The 19,914-nt window shown below is 60.3% G+C and overlaps 1 protein-coding gene across 8 annotated transcripts in view; it reads left to right on the plus strand.

Annotated features, from left to right (window-relative positions):
- The window catches only part of PIP5K1C (phosphatidylinositol-4-phosphate 5-kinase type 1 gamma), a 69,211-nt gene extending 52,493 nt beyond the window's left edge, over positions 1-16,718 (plus strand). For 4 of the 8 annotated variants that reach the window (XM_030797336.1, XM_030797332.1, XM_030797334.1 and 1 more), the window contains 9 exons: positions 1,477-1,561; positions 3,246-3,410; positions 4,102-4,240; positions 4,584-4,616; positions 5,672-5,776; positions 8,473-8,605; positions 9,877-9,954; positions 13,380-13,463; positions 13,749-14,454. In XM_030797336.1, coding sequence (XP_030653196.1) covers positions 1,477-1,561; positions 3,246-3,410; positions 4,102-4,240; positions 4,584-4,616; positions 5,672-5,776; positions 8,473-8,605; positions 9,877-9,954; positions 13,380-13,463; positions 13,749-13,751 — 825 coding nt within the window. In that variant the 3' untranslated portion in view covers positions 13,752-14,454. The other 4 variants (XM_030797331.1, XM_030797333.1, XM_030797335.1 and 1 more) reach the window with 4 other exon arrangements.
- The last annotated feature ends 3,196 nt before the right edge of the window (positions 16,719-19,914 follow it).

The following is a 19,914-nucleotide window of genomic DNA, read 5'->3' on the forward strand; positions in this document are numbered from 1 at the left end:
CTCCCTCTGAGCGCCTGTACCCTCCTCCCAACCCTCCTCCCTCTGTGAGCGCCTGCACCCTCCTCCCATCCCTCCTCCCTGTGAGCACCTGCACCCCCCTCCCATCCCTCCTCCCTATGTGAGCACCTGCACCCTCCTCCCATCCCTCCTCGCTCTGTGAGCACCTGTACCCTCCTCCCATCCCTCCTCCCTCTGAGCGCCTGTACCCTCCTCCCAACCCTCCTCCCTCTGTGAGCGCCTGCACCCTCCTCCCATCCCTCCTCCCTGTGAGCACCTGCACCCCCCTCCCATCCCTCCTCCCTATGTGAGCACCTGCACCCTCCTCCCATCCCTCCTCGCTCTGTGAGCACCTGCACCCTCCTCCCATCCCTCCTCCCTGTGAGCACCTGCACCCCCTCCCATCCCTCCTCCCTATGTGAGCACCTGCACCCTCCTCCCATCCCTCCTCGCTCTGTGACCACCTGTACCCTCCTCCCATCCCTCCTCGCTCTGTGAGCACCTGCACCCTCCTCCCATCCTCCCTCCCTCTGTGAGTGCCTACACCCTCCTCCCATCCATCCTCACTCTGTGAGTGCCTGCACCCCTCCTCCCATCCCTCCTCACTCTGTGAGCGCCTGCACCCCTCCTCCCGTCCATCCTTCCTCTATCCTCTTGTCTGTCGTCCCGGCCTTCCTCCCATCTGTCACTCCACAAACACAGACTACTTCCTGCGGCCAGGCACTGAGGACTAACGTCTGTGTGACCACAGCCTGTAGAATCCAAGATCCCAACAGGCACCCCCATTTTTCAAAAGAGCGTGTAGAAGGTCCAGGCAGGAGCTTCCAGAATAGGCCTTGAGCGGGTCAGGATGGCGGCTGGCAGAGGCTTCTGGGGATGTCTTAGACCTTGCCAAGACCCGGAACCTGCTGCCCAGGGCAGATAGGAGCGCTGTCTTGGCTCTGACGAGGCTGGCCAGGGTGTCCTGTGCTGCCACCCCACGTCCCTGGGGTTGTTCTTGTCCCCTGGCCCAGAGTGGCCAGGCACCACCTCCCACTGCAGCCTGCGGGGGTGGAGTCATTCAGTCCTGGTACGTGGCCACTCCTCACCCAAGGAGGCTGGGAAAGGAGGTTGCATTCTGGGAGGCCGAGGGTCACATCCCAGCAGGGCCCCAGCCAAGCCATCCTGCCTCAACCTCCCCTACAAGTCCACGTGGGCCACTGCGCCTGGCCAGAATACTTTATTCAGCTGGTTTAAAAAGTCAAAAATGCTAACAGGTCTGTAGTGGAAGAGCCTCCACCCATTCCCTGGCCTCAGTCTCCCTCCCCAGAGGGAGCCACTGTTCCCTGTTCCGTGAGCCCCTCCCAGGAAGCCACGGCTCCATGGGCCCATCTTGAGCCTTTTCACACAGAAGGTGCCCCACACACACATACAGGGGCTGTCCCCAGCTGTTGGTTGATGCACTCTCTGCCTCCGGGCACGCCCCCAACTCTCTTCCAGGACACGGTGTCTGTCCACCGCCCCAGCTTCTATGCCGAGCGCTTTTTCAAGTTCATGAGCAACACGGTCTTTCGGAAGAACTCCTGTAAGCCACCTGAGCCCCACAGGGCGGGAGGGACCCCGGGGAAGGCCCAGAGCGCCGCAGGGCGGGAAGGACTCTTGGGGAGGCCGAGAGCCCCGTGGACAGGGCAGTAAACTCAGGGCCCCTGTGCCCCCCTCAGACCGGGCCTCATCCAGAGGTAGGGTAGTCGGGACATTTGCTCTGTACAGCGGTAGAGCCCAGGTCTGGAGCCACCGCCAGAGCCTGAATCCTAGCCTGGCCTCGTCCTGCCCATGTGGCCTTGAGCAGGCACCTCCCTCTGTGCCTTGGTTTTCCCATTGGCACAGCACTGTGAGGGTACAGTCTATATATGGAATGGGTGGGCCTGACCCAGCAGGCAGCTCACAGTGTGTGGGGCTGCCCACAGCATCACCATCACCAAGGAAATGCATCCCAGGCAGGGGAACATAGGAGGCTGGTCCAGCAGGGCATGGTCGGGAAGGTCCCAGGGCAAACAATGGTGGGGAAGGTGGGGACTCAGGGTTCACCCACAGGGTGCACGGGGGAGGTCCCCAGCTCTCAGGGCTCAGCTTCCCCTCCTGGGCCACTGTAGCATCTGGACGCAGACTCAGGGTTCCAGGTCCCCGCGCAGACCTCAGCCCGTGGCCCACCTGCTGCCAGACGGATTCCCCCCTGAGGTCTGTTTCTCAGCCACCCTCCCCACCAGAAGGCTCCCGGGCTCCCCAGCATCCTGCACAGGCCTGGCCCACAGAGGTGCTTGGGAAGTGTCTGGGGTGGGCATGAATGATCCGCGGGTCCGCACCCACGGGGGTTGCATGGAGGCGGCAGGGACAGGCACGCCAGTGCCCAGCGCTTGCAGTCAGGGTGCTCGTCCCGGCCTGCACACTTGCTCCCAGCCTCGAGGTCAGGGACCCCCTCTCATCAACACCGTGGGAATTGGCAGACACCACGTGTCAGGATCTGTCTCCAGAGAGCCAGCCGTTGAGCCTGTCCCCACACCCCACTCTCTGGGACCGATGCCACAGGATCATTCCCAGTCATCGAGGGCTGTTTGCCAGCCTTTGGTGACTGTAGGAAGCTGCACAAGGCAAACTGAGCACCTACTGTTTACCAGGAGCTGTGTGGGTCATTCTGGGGGCAGAGGTCACACAGCACTGAGGACAGGCCCAGCCCTGTGCAGGACATCACCTGCCCCACCTCACCCCACCGCTAAGGTCGGCCCCCAGGGCCCAGAGAGACCGAGCCACACAGCCAACAGGCCAGCCTGAATCTGCACTCAGGCCCTACATGCCGAGCCACTGGCTTCTCTAACCACAACACCTGGTGCTCCCCAAGGCTGTCAGTGTCCGTCTGAAAATGGGGGCCCTGCCCGGGCTGGGCCGCACATAGAAGGGGTTGAAGCCTGCAGGCATCCCTGGCCAGCCCATTATATGGGAGTCACGGGTCTGCAGGATCCCAGGAGGGGCAGGCACTGTGCCAGGTCCCAGTGTGTCCCATAGAGATCGTCGGGTAGGCAGGACAGGTAACTCGGGCTCGTAGTCCCTCCCCAGGCGTGGTTTTCCACCAAGAGGTTGTGCTTCCTGGCCTCGGGGACCAGTAGGGGCCTGGTGGGCCTCAGGGACGGGGGTATATGTGGGCAGCAGCCCTGTCTGGGCTTTGCTATGAGCCCCCAGCAACCCCAAGCGCCAACCCCCACCCTTCCCTGCAGCCCTGAAGTCCTCGCCCTCCAAGAAGGGGCGCAGCGGAGCCTTGCTGGCTGTGAAACCCCTGGGGCCCACAGCTGCCTTCTCGGCCAGCCAGATCCCCAGCGAGCGGGAGGAGGCCCAGTACGACCTGCGGGGGGCCCGCAGCTACCCCACGCTGGAGGACGAAGGTGAGGGGCAGAGGGCAGAGTGTGCTTGTGGGTGCTACAGGGGGTGCCAGCAGCAGCCCAGTGGGTGGAGCGCTGCCTCATCCTGAGTGCCCATCGCTCAGCCGCCCCCTCCGGATCTGCAGAGCCGCCTGCCCAGGGAGTGGGGGCTGCTGGGACGGCCCCAGGGAAGAGCCCAGGGAAAGCTGAGTGTAGAAGGCTCCACCAGGTGGGGTGGTGACAGCTCCCGCCTTCTCTCATGGTCACTGTCATCTGAGGCGCACCAGGATGCCATCGAAGGCATGCAGCCCCCAGGCTAGGGAATGAAGGAGGGGACATAGCTGTGCAAGGGCCCTGGGGCAGGACCACACCTGCTGGGGGAACAGCAAGGAGCCCGTGTGGCCAAGCAGCGGGGAGGGGAAGGGGGGGGTGGGGAGGGGAAGACAGTGGGCAGGGAGGGTGGAGAGGGGCCAGGCCAGGCGCACAGGGCCCTCTGGGCTGTGCAGGGCTCTGGATTCTGTTTTGAGAGCGGTCAGAGCCTTTGTGTGAGGGGGAATGGCGTCCTTTCCTGCCGTGTGGGGAGGTGGGAGTGTCTGGGAGGCGGGCGGGCACTGGGCTGCGGGCTCCCAGGGTGAGCCAAGCCTCAGGGAGAATCGACTATGTGTGTTTAGGGGCCCAGAGGCTCCGCAAGGTGCCCACAGTCCTCTCCCCACAGGCCGGCCCGACCTCCTGCCCTGCACGCCACCTTCTTTTGAAGAAGCCACTACAGCCTCCATTGCCACGACTCTGTCATCCACATCCCTCTCCATTCCTGAGCGGTCCCCCTCAGAGACGTCGGAGCAGCCGCGGTACAGGTGGGCGAGGCATCCGCTGTGCATGTGGGCGGGGCATCCGCTGTTCATGTGGGTGGAGCATCTGCTGTGTATGTGGGCGGGGCATCTGCTGGGCATGTAGGCGGGGCATCCGCTGTGCATGTGGGTGGAGCATCTGCTGTATGTGGGCGGGGCACCCGATAGGCATGTGGGTGGAGCATCCTGTGTACAGAAGAGCGGGGCATCCGATGTGTAGGAGGGAGGGGTATGTACAGGTGGGCAGGGCTGCCAGGGGGCAGGTAGGCAGGCTGGTAGGCAGGGCAGGTAGACTGAGCAGGCGGGCCATCCTCTTTCTGGGTGTCACCTGTTTGCTGTGTCTCTACAGGCGGCGCACACAGTCCTCCGGACAGGATGGCAGGTGAGACCCAGCCCCCTTCCCTCCCTGGGTCTCACCAGCTCCTCCTGCACAGCTCCCAGCTCCCTTTCCCGCCCGCCAGCCCCTCTGCTCTCTGCCCATTCTCTCCTGGGAACAGATTTAAGATTCTAGCACTCGGCCCTAGCACCACACACAATCTTCCAGCCACTTTGTTTTTCTTAACAGCCAGAGCCAGAGCAGCTCTGGCCTGTGGATCCTTCCTTATTTCTTCTTCTATTAAGTTTTTTTAACTTAAAACAAGATACAAGAGGGAATATCGTGAAATGCACCCCCTCCTGCCCACGGCCTGTCCCCTCCCCAGGAGCAACCACTGGGACTGTGGGTTTTTTCTCTTTGAAGACACTTTCTGGGAACACAGCAGACGTGCACCAGGCTTGTGGTTCCCTTTTATTTTGACACAAATGGGCACACCCGTGCACACCGTCTGCACCTTGCTGTTGTCACTTGACTGACGGGGATCTCAGGGGCAGGTGCGTGCCGTTCCTGTCACGCCTGTGCGCCATCCTTCCATCCCATGGACTGCACCTGGCTTTAAGTGCCCAGCCCTTGGGGACATTTGTGAGGTTCCCGGGGTCTCACTTTTGTGAACACCGGGGCAGTGGAAAGGTGTTGCTTTCCTTAACCATGTTTTAATCACTGCTGCCTGATGAAAGAAACCCTTTGGTACCCAGGGTGGGATGTGACCCTCCCCTCGGTCCAGCGTGCCATTTGGAGAGACTACATGGCCAGGTCCGGCTGCCAGGTGCAGGCACCGCCTGGAGGGTGGGCAGGGTCCATGGCACCCAAGCCGGTCGGGGCTGCCATTCGCTCATATGCCCCCAGAGCCTGCTACACCCCAGGCCCTGCCGGCACCACAGTCACCAAGGGACCCAGGTGGACAGTCCCCAGGCTGAGAGTGACAGCCAGAAAGAACAGGCCCAATCAGGAGTCTCCCAGCTCCCCTCTGGGACTGGCTCTGGAGTTCACTGGGCACTCCTGGGGGTAGGATGGGGGGAAGCAAGGAGGAAAACTGAGGCACAACCTCCCATTGCCTGCAGGCCGCAGGAGGAGCCGCCCGCGGAAGAGGATCTGCAGCAGATTACAGTGCAGGTGGAGCCTGCGTGCAGTGTGGAGATCGTGGTCCCCAAAGAGGAGGACGCAGGGTGAGCGTGGCCTCGGCGGGAGGTCGGGGCGCCCACCTGCTGCGGGCCCGGAGGAGCCAAGAGCACCCCGAGGTTTCATCATGAAGCAGTTCTTTCTTACTGGGTTGTATTCACAGATGGTGGATTTTCCCATAAGTTTATTTTTTGATTGAACGGAGTGGTTCTCAACTAGCCGGGGTGATCCTGGCCCCCAGGGGACACTGGGCGATGCCTGGGGACATTTGTGGCTGTTAGAACTGGGGAGTGCTCCTGGCATGGAGTGGGTGGAGGCCAGGGACACTGCTCAGCATCAGCCTGCAGTGCCCAGGATGGCCCCACCCCAGAGAAGGACCTGGTTCCAGTGTCCACAGGGCCCAGGCAAGAGACTCTGGGCTAAGGGTTGTGTAAGAGCATCTCTGAACTTCCAAGTGTTTAACAAATTTTTTTTTTTTTTACTTTTTAGTATTTATTTATTTTATTTTATTTTATTTTTAATTTTTTAAATTTTTTTTTGTGAGACAGAATATTGCTGTGTTGCCCAGGCTGGAGAGCAGTGGCTCAATCTCAGCTCGCTGCAGCCTCCATCTCCCGGGTTCAAGTGATTCTCCTGCCTCAGCCTCCTGAGTAGCTGGGACTTACAGGCACCCACCACCACACGTGGCTAATTTTTGTGTGTTTTCAGTAAAGACAGGGTTTCTCTCATCAGCCAGCTGGGCAGGCTGGTCTCAAACTCCTGACCTTGGCCAGGCACGGTGGCTCATGCCTGTAATCCCAGCACTTTGGGAGGCCAAGGCGGGCGGATCACGAGGTCAGGAGATCGAGACCATCCTGGCTAACATGGTGAAACCCCATCTCTACTAAAAAATAGCAAAAATTAGCCAGGCGTGGTGGTGGACGCCTGCCGTCCCAGCTACTTAGGAGGCTGAAGCAGGAGAAAGGCGTGAACCTGGGAGGTGGAGTTCGCAGTGAGCTGAGATCGCTGCACTCCATCCTGGGCGACAGAGCAAGACTCCGCCTCAAAAAAAAAAACCAAAAAAAAAAACTCCTGACCTCAAGTGATCTGCCCACCTTGGCCTCCCAAAGTATTGGGATTAATTTTATTGAGTTTTATTTTGAAGAAAGAGGCTTAAAAGAAGTATCTGTTTTTTTAAAAAACACAGGACACAATAGTTCTGGCCATTTCGGGGATATGGTGTCAGCTGCTGTTATTATTATTTTCTTTGAGACAGAATCTCGTTCTGTTGCCCAGGCTAGAGTGCAGTGGCACGATTGCAGCTCACTGCAACCTCCACCTCCACCTCCTTGGTTCAGGTGATTCTCCTGCCTCAGCCTCCCAAGTAGCTGGGATTACAGGCGTGCACCACCACGCCTGGCTAATTTTTTTGTGTTTTTAGTAGAGACGAGGTTTCACCATGTTGACCAGGCTGGTCTCAAACTCCTGACCTCAGGTGATCCTCCTGCCTCGGCCTCTCACAGTGCTAGGATGACAGGCGTGAGCCCCGTGGCGGCCCCTGTATGTCTTTGTTGTCGTCTGTCTGGTGTGTATAATCCCATGCTTGCATTGTTACCAAATTCTTGCCTTTCTAATGATTTTTGCCTGAGATGCTTTTTTATTTTTGTTCCAAGAGAGCTTTTTTAGCACTCACAGCAGCGCAGACCCAAACTAAAGCCCTGGGGGTTTATCTTCCACCCAGCGCTCCTGCCACGGTCGGCTCCTTGCCGTTGCCAAACCTCGCACCATGAAATTTCAGGCTTTGCTAAAAGGAACCGAACCTCCAACATGGCAGGAGGGCGTGTTTAGCCTCATTCCTGGGATGAACACTTTGCACCGTGTGGCCATAGCCAAGGCCAAGGCCGTTCCTCACCTCCTCTCTGTGCCTCCGTTTCCACAAATGCAACACAGGGGCAGTAGCCACACCCTCTCCATCCCCCATGATAGACTCAGTGGGTTAATCACAGGAGCCAGCCCTGGCATGTAGTAAGTGCTCAGTGAAAAGGACAAAGAGGCTGGGCTCAGAGGCTCCCGTCTGTGATCCCTCCTAAAGGAGGCTGAGGCAGGAGGACCGCTTGACCCCATGAGTTGGAGACCAGCCTGGGCAACATAGTGAGACCCCATCTCTAAAAAAAAAAAAAATTAGTTGTGCGTAGCAGTGCACACCTATAGTCTCAGCTACTTGGGAGGCCAAGGTTGGAGGATCGCTTGAGCCCGGGAGGTGGAGGCTGCAGCGAGCTGTGATTACACCACTGCACGCCAGCCTGGCTGATGGAGCCAGAGCCTGTCTCAAAAAAACAAATCAATAAAAGAAGGAAGAAGCTCTGATCCCAGTGGCTAGGTGCCATCTCTCCCCACTTGAAACATGAGGAAACTGAGGCTCAGAGGAGGAACAGGCCCTCCCAGGGTGGCACAGCTGGTGAGGGTGAGGCCAGCACCTGCCCACAGGTGTGTGTGTCTGAGCTGGGAGTGGCAGGGCCGAGCTGTCAGTGGGCTGGCAGGTCACTCCAGGTCACTCCTGGGGCCAGCATGAGGGGCTTCTTGGGGAGGTTTGTTCTGATTTGCGTTAAATGGCAGCGCAGGAGCACGTGGCCTGTGGTCAGCTGCCTGGGTTTTTGTCTCAGTGATGACCATGTGAAGCCCCTGCCTGGGTCCTGAGTGGGGGCACGGGGAGGCTCCGTGTGGGGGCTGAGGGTCAAGAACCTCTGTCTACCCCTGTCCCCAGGGTGGAGGCTTCCCCAGCTGGTGCCTCTGCCGCTGTTGAAGCAGAAACTGCCAGCCAGGCCTCAGACGAGGAGGGCGCACCTGCCAGCCAGGCCTCGGACGAGGAGGACGCGCCCGCCACTGACATCTACTTTGTAAGTGCCCTGGGCTCCTCCTGCCGCCGGCTCGTCAACGAGACTCTCACACACACTCCACCGTGTGCACACCGTGTACACACACCCGCACACAGGCACATGAGTGTGCCCTGTCGACCCACCCACATGCTGTCGCACCAGCCAGCACTCTCACGACATGCCCACACGCACCCACCAGCCACGTTCACATCCACCTTCTCTTCCTGGTCTAACCCCACGGGGTGGGAAGCTCTTCCAAACCAGGCCTTTCTGAGGCCCCAGAGCCTCCCCCGTCCCCCTCCCTGGCCTCGTGCCCACGGCACCTTCTGTGCCACTCGTCTCCCTGGAAGCCGTCCGGAGTCCTCAGACTCTTGGCCCCTCGGGAGGCCCCGGCACAGGCTGAGGTCCAGTGTCCTTGACAGCCTAGATGTCCAGACAGGGCTGTGGCGACAGGACCTTCTCCCTGTTGCTGTGGGTGTGGCCAGGTGGGCTCATACTTGAGGAGGGCCGGGGGACCAGGCAGTGGCAGGAGGGCTTCATGCTCCCACACCGTGGGCTGGGGACTCATGGCTGCTACTGGGCAGGGCTGGGCCTGTCCGGCCCTGGGGACCTGGGATCCCTGCTCCGCCTTGCCAGGGTGTGGGTGAGGTGGCTGCCAGGCGGCCAGCAAGGCCTGGGATGTCCAGGCAGCGTCTCCACTCCCCAGTGGTCCCACTCGGGTCAGGCAGCCCCAGGTCACAGGGAGGGCCGGAGGCTGCAGCCCACTTCCCAGATGGTTTGTTCTCACCCTGCACCCCCTGGGAAGGCGGGCTGGGCACGGGCACCAGGCCTTAGGGCCTGTTTTGGGGGCACCTCCTGGCTGCTTCATAACTAACTCCCCTGCTCTGTCTCCAGTGGCGCCTCTGGGGTCCCCATGCCCCCACCTGGCCCTGGAGAAGGGAGGGACGGGCCGCGTGCCTGTGCCACCACCCACCCCACATCGTCACCCCTTTTCTCGGGACTGGTTTGTGCGTGTCCTGGTCTCCGGATGGTACGGGGGGCCTGGGGGCCATGTCGTGCTGTGTGTCTGTGTCCTGATGCCCTGCCGAGTGGGCAGCAGAGAAGGGAGAAGGGTCCTCGGTCCTGCCCCTGCCCCTGCCCCGGCACCCGCCACCTTCTGCTTGGCAGTCAGCTGTCCCCACCCGCTCCCCACCGCCTCCCTCCGCCTCTCCCACCTGACCACGGGGGTGGCCGCCTCATCCGCTGTCCTCTGTTTTCCTTCCTCCTCTGGCCCGCCCGGCCACCCCGTCCAGTTCACGGATGGGAGGTACTGGATTTACTCTCCCCGCCATCGCCGACTGCGGGCCGTGACGCTGAGCACCTCGGGGACTGTAAGTGACCGCAGCCGGCCACCCTGGGGAGAAGGGGCGGTGCCCCTCGGGCAGCAGGGAGCTGCAGGTCCCGGCCGGAAGCTCAGTGTCTGACGTCCGTTGTTCTCCAGAAGGGCTTTGGGGAAATCACGGCTGCGGTTGAGGTCAGCCACGCTGGCCCCGGACCGGGCGCTGGGCTGCGTGCGTCACTGGGAATGTCATTCGGTCCCATGTCGAACTGGGTGCTCCATAGGGCGGCACCATCACTAGGTGCCCAGCTGAGGCCCAGGGTCTGCCTCGGACCCCAGCCGGACCCCAGCCAGCCCCTCTCTGCCCCCGGCCCCAGCCCTCCCGTGTCAGGGTGTCTTGCATGGACGCTTCTCACTCGTACACACTTGGCTGCCCCGGCCCTGCTGGCTGCACAGGGGAGGTTGCACAGGTCAGCAGGGTGGCTGCAGGGCTGGGATCTGAACTGCAGGGCCACGGAGACGGGGAGGAGATGGTCTCTCCACACCCATCTCACAGATGGAGGCGCTGAGGCCTCGGCTCCCCTGGGAGCCTGGGAGACCACACGGCTTAGTCAAAATCCAGATCCCCAAGCTCTCAAGGAGATCCCCCTGGGACGCCACATGGGCCCCACATAGCCATGAGATCCTCAGGGCCTGCTGTTGTCATTATGACCAAAAAGCAAGGGGTCCAGAGAGGCTAAGAGACCTGCTCAGCGCTGCACAGCCAGAACGGGCCACAGACCCAAAGCAGGAGTGTCTCCTTGAGACAAAGCCCCCGCTGAGGCTGCCCTGACTCCCCACCCATCAGCACACACCGCTGTGTGCCAGGCACTGTGGAGTGACCCCAAGAGGTGGAGACCAGTTCCCCGGCTGCTCCAGGCAGCTCCATCCCACGGAGCCAGCAGGAAGCCAGCCACCCCGAAGCCGTGTCCCAGAGATCGTCCGGGAGCTGCCCAGAGGGGCCTGCTGGGAGGGGGAGCACTGGAGAGACCCATCGGCCCTGCCGGCCACCCCACCATAGGCAGGGAGCAGTTCGCAGAGGCCACCTATGGAGGGGGGTGCTTGGACTTTGAAAAACACCTGGCTTGAAGGGGCAGACGTGGGGAGGGTGGTCTCGGCAGCAGGCACAGCAGAAGCAGAAGTGTGGGGGCCAGAGGGGAGGCAGGGCAGCCGTTGAAAGCACCCCAAGGCCTGAGTGCTGAAGAGGCTGTGCCCTTGGTTCTGGTCTTCCTGGGATCACCCGGTTCTGGGTCCCAGCTGCCACTGCCCCCCACTTCCCCTGTCTGCCCAGCTGGTGGCTGAGGGTGTCCCTCTCTGTCCCCCAACTCCTGCAGGACAAGGAAGCCAGCTGTCCTGCCCTTTCTTTTTTTTCATTTTTTGAGATGGAGTCTTGCTCTGTCACCCAGGCTGGAGTGCAATGGCATGATCTCAGCTCACTGCAACCTCCACCTCCCGGGTACGAGCAATTCTCCTGCCTCAGCCTCCTGAGTAGCTGAGATTACAGGCGCCTGCCACGATGCCTGGCTAATTTTGAGTTTTTTGTTTGTTTGTTTGTTTTTTGAGAGAGAGTCTCGTTCTGTCGCCCAGGCTGGAGTGCAGTGGCGTGATCTTGGCTCACTGCAAGCTCCGCCTCCCGGGTTCACGCCATTCTCCTGCCTCAGCCTCCCAAGTAGCTGGGACTACAGGCGCCCGCCATCACACCCGGTTAATTTTTAGTATTTTTAGTAGAGACGGCTTTTCACCGTGTTAGCCAGGATGGTCGCGATCTCCTGACCTCGTGATCCACCCGCCTCGGCCTCCCGAAGTGCTGGGATTACAGGCGTGAGCCACCATGCCCGGCCGGCCCCACATTTTCAAGTCCCCATGGGAGCCATCAGTGCAGCCACCAAACCAGTACTGAGCACCCATGCAGGCTCCCCATACCGGGCTCTCAAGGGACATTGGGTGGACCTGACCTGCCGTTCCCATGTCAGGGATTCCAGGCTGCATTTGCTATGCTGGAGAAACAGGCAAGGTCTGCACTGGGGTCCTGGCCCCTCAGTGCGGGAGTCAGTCCTCCGTGATGCGGCCTCGCAGGGCAGGAGCGCGCCGCCCTCAGTGCCCAGGGGCCGGGAACAGGGGTCTGGTGGGAGCTGTAGGATTGGGCAGGGTGGAGTGAGCACAGAGGTGGGCCCTTTAGAGGGAGTGTGGAGGCAGGGCCTGAGGCAGGGAGAGGCAGTGCCTCTGCAGGTGAGGTCTGGGCTGACCTGGAGCACGAGGGGGGCCCCAGCTGGGCCAGGCTGGGCAGCTGAGAGGTGGCACAGGCAGGGGGGCAGGTCTGATAAGGAGGCATGGGTTGGCCTGGGCAGCGGGGTGGGCAGCGCTGTCCTGACTGGAAGGACGAGCAGTGGGTCTTGGGGTGATGGACTGGGTTGTGGCTGTGACGAGTTTAGGGGCCGAGGGCTGCCAGGTGGACGTGACCAGGCAGATGTGTATTCAGGCCTGGCACTTCAGGCTGAGGCCGGGCCTGGTGGAAATTCACAGGTCGTCTGTGCTGGGAGGGGTGTTGAAGGCTGGGTTGGTGACGGAGGCCCGAGAGAGAGGAGGATGCAACAAGGAAGACAGGGAGGCCAGGCTGGAGCCCTGAGGAAGCAGCCTGGGGGCAGGAGAAGCAGGGGGAGCTTGAGGGGGCAGGGGCTCCTCAGGGGGCGGGGCGGAGGTGTTGGAGGAACGCACCCTCCCTCCCTCCCCAGATCCCACCCAGACCTGGGACCCCTCACGCAGGCACAGCTGGGAAGAGCTGTCCGTGTCCCCGCACACGGCCCTGCCTGTGCCTAGCCCTGAACTTGGCCGTCACTCTGCCCCGCTGCGCAGGAAGGTGTCTCCTGGCTCTTGCAGGGTGGGTGGTCCGAGCCGCAGTCTCTCCTCGCACGTCGGTGCCGGCAGAGCGTGCTGGCCCTGCCCACGGGCAGCCATGTGTTCAGGTCCCCAAAGTCTTCTGGGTTGGGAAGTAGGTCCGGCACCCCGACCTCCCAGGACCCCTGTAGAGAGCTTCCAGGAGCCTGTGCGCCGGTGCCCGTGGCACAGGCAGGACTGGGGGCTGTGGTGGGGCCGGGCTGTGGAGGAGGAGGAGGAAGACTCGGTGCTCCAGGTCGCGACCCCCACCCGCTTCCGCCGGCTCTGTCACCCGCTATCTCAGGCCCCGCCTCGACTGAACTAACCGCTTTCTGCTGCCCGCCCCGCCCCGCCCCGCCGAGCTGAGCTGAGGCCCCAGGCCCTTCCAGGTTGGGAACAAGTCCACCGGGTCAGAGAGGGCAGTTGGGCTGAGCCACCCCTCGTCCTCCGTGGGGGATTCGCCTCTTTTATGTTCTCCTGTCTCTTCCTTCCTCCCTCTGCCTCTCTTGCGCCTCCTCGCACCCTGCTCTTCTGCGCTCTCCTGCACGCGCGCCCACCTGCCAGCCCACCGATGAGAGGAGCTGGGTGTACTCCCCGCTCCACTATAGCGCCCAGGCCCCCCCGGCCTCCGACGGTGAGAGTGACACAGTAAGTGCGGCCCAGGTGCGCCCGCCGGCCCCGTGGGCTCCAAAGTTCTACTGAGCATGTCCCCAGCCACTGGGATAGGCAGGGACTGAGGCCTGGGGCGGGAGGGCACAGGTGGCCCAGAGCTCCACCCTGGGCTCTCTGGCTCTGAGGTGGCTGTGGGGTAAGTGTCTCAGGGCCTGTGTTGACCCAAGGAAGCCAGTCCCTGGCAGGGGGCCTGGTGGGTGGCCTGGGGTGGGCCCTCGTCCCACCCACCGCCCACCTTCACCTGTCCTCTTGCTCTTGCAGTAATTCCTATGCAGTCCCCAACCCAGAGCCGAGCTCCACTTCTGCTCCGGCTGCCCCTGGAGGCGCTGCCCACCCCGCGAGGCCCAGAGCTCGGGAGACGCCCGCCTCGCCGCCCCACCGGACCTCGTCCTCCCCATGCACGGATGCCGACGGCCGGGCCCCTCCCCGACAAGCCTCCCAGGGCCCCGGCACCCCCGTCAGCAGCCTGCCCCTGTGAGACCGACCCTCCCGAGCGGCAAATCCTGTTTGAGTCCTTACTTGGCACAAACAGAAACAGAAGCACGTTTGTGCTGTTTTAGGAAAAGAACAAAAAAGATACAAACCAACCAGAGGGAGAAGAGCCCCTGCCCACTGCACTCTTTGGTTCTCTGCTGTGCCTGCCTGTGTCCTGAGGAGGAAGCCAGGCTGTTCTCGGTGGCCTCTGGGGACCTGAGCCCCAGGGGCCCCATCGGCCTGCAGAGGGGACGGCTGGGGTCCCGAGCCGCTCTGCCTCCATCCACCTGGGAAGCGGACCCTCCCGCCCTCAGCTTGGGTTTGGGGGCCTCAGTGCAGGACGTCTGGCCTGAACATCGACTGTGGGGACAGCCCTCACCCTGCCAAGCACTGCAGCCACTCAGCAGCTGTGTTCCCGCCACGGTGGGGCCCTGATGCCCAACTCCCAGGTGCCCCTTCAGCAAAAACCTCTGGCGCTTCCAATCCAGACCCACCACAGCTGGAGGGCCAGGCCTCCTCTCCCCCAGGCCGCCACCCACGCCGGCGGAGCTCAGGGCTGGGGACTTGGCTTTCTCTTCAGATGTGGGCCACTCAGCAACTGGCATGGAGGGCCCAGGCAACAGGACGCTTTCTCCATGGCAGGACAGAGCGGGAGGCCGGGCCTTGGGCCACAGGAGACCAGCTCAGGGCAGAAGGTCAGGCTCCCCGCCCCCTCCGCCTGGAGGCATGGCCTAGGGGGCCAGGCCCGGCTTCACAGGAGTCTCCTTCAGGACTGGTGTGGGTGTCCGCCGCCTCTCGTTTAAGTGACGTGATGTCTCCGAGGAGGGGAGAGAAGACTGTTTCTGGCTCAGCACCCTCCAAGACGGCAGTGCTCCCAGTGGTGGGACTCAGCGCAGACTGCCCTGGGGCAGCTTCCTGGGCCCGCTGCGCTCAGAGGGTGCTGGCTGGAGTCCAGAGCTCGGCAGAGTCGCCCACCCTGCCCTTCCCCAGGACCCCTGAGAGGGGCTTATTGGGGATGGCTTTGGGGATCCCCCACTCCCAAGACGTGCCCAGGATGGGAGGAGCTGGAGTGGAAGCTGCACCTTTGGGAAGAATTCCTCTCCAGCCCTGGCAGAGCCTGGTGTGGGGTCTGAGACGGCTGGAGAACCTCCCAGGCAGGGCTCTGTGTTTTGTCTGTTGCAACCTCCGTACGACGCCATGCCACCCGCCATTCACGTCCCGTCGGCCTCCTGCACAGCCCACACGCTGCGCCTGGAAGGCCCCTGCTGTGGAGAAGCCGGCCCCACCCCCGAGGCCCCCAGCGAGGACACACACTCCACGAGAGCAGCCTCTCCACTCTGCCCAGGAGAGGGGCCGACCCTCCTCGGTAACTGGCCATCGCGTGGCTCCCAGCACCCATCAGGACAAGCCCACGTGGGGTCCTCCCTGCGTGCTCAGAGGGTCTGTCCAGCCCCGGGAAGCAGCTTTGGCCTCAGTTCACAGCCCGATGCTCATCTGCTGGCACCAGGCATCCACCCATCAGCCCCCGCCGTATCCCTCCGAAGGACGCCCAGCAGGCACCCCCCGGGGAGGCAGGGGCAGAGGGCAGAAGGGGTGGCTGGGACCTGGATGACCAACAGGGACAGGAGCATTGTCATCTCAAAGGCCCACACCCCCAGAGGCCACACTGAGCCTCCCAGGGAGCCCTCGAGTCCCCCTGCCCAGAGCCTGTGGGGGTGACTCGGAGCAGCAGGTGTGGCCCTGGGCGGGCAGCACCGTGTCCAGGGCAGCCTCCCTCCACCGAGCGATACGGGACACCAGTGCCCGGCCGACGCTCCCTTGCAGGAGAAATGTGCAAGGCTCTGTGGATAGCATTTCATTTCCATTCTTGGGCTGTCTCCAAGGCCCCTTCGGAGATTTCCTTGCTGTTGGTTGTGTTTTTTGGTCCCTTTTCAGAGAACTGTAAACGAGGCTGACGTGCTCCACTGACTGTGCCGAGGGGCAGGGGCAGGAGGACGGCAAGACCTATTTATAATATTTAGCGAGCTCGGCCTCCCTCAGATCCCCTGTGAGGGAGGCCGCTGGACCCACCCCGCTGTCCCCCACGATAGAAGTCTGTAAATACATTGGTGACCAATGCCCACTTCCCCTCCTGGGTCACTTCTGATGGCCGCTGTCCACTGAGAATGTGGACAGTGTCCAAATTCCTGTACTGTAAAGACTAAAAGGCGTTTTCTCTGAGACTGACAAGGTGGAAACTTCCATGTGTCTCCTGCCAGGCTCTGTCCCCCTACGCCATCCCGACACGTCCCCGTTCCCCTGAAACCTGGCTCAGTGCAATACTCCCATTGCCATGGGGTCCTTCACCATGGTACTGTCTCCACAGCCTCTCAGTCCCCGCCCCAGGAGAGGTGCCTGCCACCTCCTCCTCCTCTCCGGTGGTTTAATCGCTCCGCCTGTCCCCACCCCAGTCCCATTTTTATGGCCGAACTGATTCTGAAACAAAATGAAACTGCAAACCTCGTGTGTCTTAACTCCCCCCGGGGATGCCACTCCATTCCTCCGCCCCACGGTCTGGTGCGTGACAATCCGAAGCACTGCGCCTCGTGGCCGAGACGAGGGTGCTGTGTCCCTCAAACCCAGAGCGGTGGGCGCCTCTGAAACCATACAGCCACTCCTGGCCCCAAACACTGGTTTGCATCCCAGGTTCCTCGCCCACCTTCCCCCGCCACACCCCATCTTTTTAGAGATCTCTCTAAATAAATCGGGTAATAAGCATCTGCCCACTTGTCTGCCTTTCTGTGGGTTTCGGAGGTCTGGTTGGGAGTCTGAGGAGTGACTTTGTCCTGTGTTTTTTGTTTTTTGTTTGTTTGTTTGTTTTTCTTTTTAAGGATGGAGTCTCGCCCTCCGCCAAGGCTGGAGCGCAGTGGCGCGATCTCGGCTCACTGCAAGCTCCGTCTCCTGGGTTCACACCATTCTCCTGCCTCAGTCTCCTGAGTAGCTGGGACTACAGGCGCCCGCCACCACGCCCAGCTAATTTTTTGTTTTTAGTAGAGACGGGGTTTCACTGTGTTAGCCAGGATGGTCTCGATCTCCTAACCTTGTGATCCGCCCACCTCGGCCTCCCAAAGTGCTGGGATTACAGGCGTGAGCCACCATGCCCAGCCTTTTTTTTTTTTTTGAGATGGAGTCTCGTTCTGTCACCCAAGCTGGAGTGCAGTGGAGCGATCTCAGCTCACTGCAACCTCTGCCTCCCAGGTTCAAGCCATTCTCCTGCCTCAGCCTCCTGAGTAGCTGGGATTACAGGCGCCCGCCACCACGCCCGGCTAATTTTTTTTGTATTTTTAGTAGAGATGGGGTTTCACCACGTTGGCCAGGCTGGTCTCAAACTCCTGACCTCAAAGGACCCGCCCGCCTCATCCCAAAGTGCTGAGATTACAGGCAGAAGCCACCATGCCTGGCCTGAGGACTGACTTTGAATCTTAGAGAAGAAAGAAACCTTTGTGAGACTGATGCTAATACCAGTAATAGGACCCAAACACCTTACCAGCTGTGAACCTCCTTCAGTTCCCAGTTCAGCTCAGGAAACACTGCATTGCTTCCAACATCTGTGCAGCCCCCCAAAGTTTGTCTTTGTTCTGCTAGAGTGGTTCCAATTCAGTCACGTTTGGACCCCTTGAAGGGAAAACATTTCTCTTGGACTCTCAGGTTGAGAAACTACATTGAAAACAAGATGTAGCCGGGTGTAGTGCCAGGCACCTGTAGTCCCAGCTACTCGGGAGGCTGAAGCCAGAGAATTGCTCGAACCTGGGAGGCAGAGTTTGCACTGAGCTGAGCTCACGCCCCTGCACTCCAGCCTGGGCGACAGAGCAAGACAATGTCTCAAAAAAAAAAAAAAAAGTAAGATCCTGTCTGTAAGGGAGCCCTTGGAACAATGCTGTTTTCAGCACAGCTGTTTCATAAAACTGAACATGGAGGTGATCTCGTTGTTTTAGGTTTTTTTTGTTTTGTTTTGTTTCTTTTGAGATGGAGTCTCGCTCTGTCACCCAGGCTGGAATGCAATGGTACGATCTCGGCTCACTGCAACCTCCACCTCCCAGGTTCAAGCAATTCTGCCTCGGCCTCCTGAGTAGCTGGGACGACAGGTGGCTGGCACTACACCCGGCTAAATTTTGTATTTTTAGTAGAGATGGGGTTTCACCATGTTGATGAGGCTGGTCTCAAACTCCTGAACTCAGGTGATCCACCCACCTTGGCCTCCCAAAGTGCTGGGATTACAGGACTGAGCCACCGCGCCCGGCCCATGCAGGTGATCTCTCGTGTGCTGCGAGGATGCATCTGAATGTTGGGAAGCACAGGGGTGGGACTTTGCCTTGTTTTGGGCCATCCCATCACCATGACAACCCACATCTCAGGACCATCAAGGTCATCATCTAGAGCGGCAGGAGATGGTCTTCTGCTTCCTCTGTAAGGTTCCATCCTTGCCTTAACACCAAGCAAAGCATACAAAGCCAGTGTTTACGGGGATGTTATGAAGTTGTATTCCAAGATAAACATTTTATTTATTTATTTATTTATATATATTTTTTGAGACAGAGACTTGCTCTGTTGCCCAGGTTGGAGTGCAGTGGTGCGATCTCAACTCACAGCAACCTCCACCTCCTGGGTTCAAGCAATTCTTCTGCCTCAGCCTCCCGAGTAGCTGGAATTACAAGCGTGCCACCATGCCCGGCTAATTTTTGTATTTTTAGTAGAGACAGGGTTTCACCATGTTGGCCAGGCTGGTCTCGAACTCCTGACCTCAATATCCACCTGCCACGGCCTCCCAAAGTGTTGGGATTACAGGCATGAGCCACTGCGCCCCACTCAAGATAAACATTTTAATTTTAATTTTTTTTTTGAGACAGAGTCTTGCTCTATCGCTGAGGCCGTACTGCAGTGGCACAATCTCGGCTCACTGCAACCTCTCCGCCTCCCAGAATCAAGCAATTCTCCCTGCCTCAGCCTCACAAGTAGCTGGGATTACAGGTGCCTGCCACCATGCCCAGCTAATTTTTGTATTATTTAGTAGAGATAGGATTTCACCATATTGGCCAGGCTGGTCTTGAACTCCCGACCTCAGGTGATCCGCTCGCCTCGGCCTCTCAAAGTGCTGGGATTACAGGGTGAGCCGCCGCGCCCGGCCAAGATAAACATTTTAAAAGTTAGCTTAAATTACTGTCATCCTCCATAAACAGGCCTTCCCAGCCCCGAGTGGTTAGAACTGCACGGGGTGGTGGTAGCAGCGACCATGGGCTAGGGGAGCTCAGGACAGGCCTTCAGCCTTGCCCCTGAAGTCCGTCCTCCCACGCCAAACTTGTTTCAACAGCAAGTCCCCCAAACCCTGCTCACAACCCTCCCACGGGTCCCCAGCACCCACACCACAAAGCTGGGCAGGCTGGGTTGAGAAGGCAGGTGTTAAGAGTGACTGGCCCTCTCTGAGCCTCAGTTTCCCCATCTCTAAAATGGGTTGATGGGGGAATACAGGGAGTTATCAAAGTTTTTTTTTAAAACCTTAACTCCCAAAATACATAGGTGTTCATTGGCAGGTGGTGAAGCATAACGATGACTCTCATAGGAAGGCTTTTCAGTTTCTGTCCCCGCGCCCACCCTCTGCCCTCTGGAGCTGCCTGGTACCTGAGACTTCCCTGGTTCCTTGCCTTTCGGGGACCTTGCTTCCCGGACACGCCTCTCCTTGGCCACTCCCCTGGTCACGCCAATGAAGCGCCACTTCCGGCCTAGTCCCGCTTCTTATTGGTCCCGCCTCCGCAGGCCCCTCCCTGCACAAAGTTCCTAGTTTGCCCTTGCCCCGCCCACAGTTTCTCAGGCCCCCTGAGGTTCGGGGACCCGCCTGGGGCTGCCTTCAGCACTGCCTGAAAGGAGACTCCGCCACCCCGGAGGAGACAATCCCACTGGAGTCAATCACGCGGTCCAC

Source organism: Nomascus leucogenys, chromosome 17, assembly GCF_006542625.1.
Source record: "Nomascus leucogenys isolate Asia chromosome 17, Asia_NLE_v1, whole genome shotgun sequence".
NCBI classification, from domain to species: Eukaryota; Metazoa; Chordata; class Mammalia; order Primates; family Hylobatidae; genus Nomascus; species Nomascus leucogenys.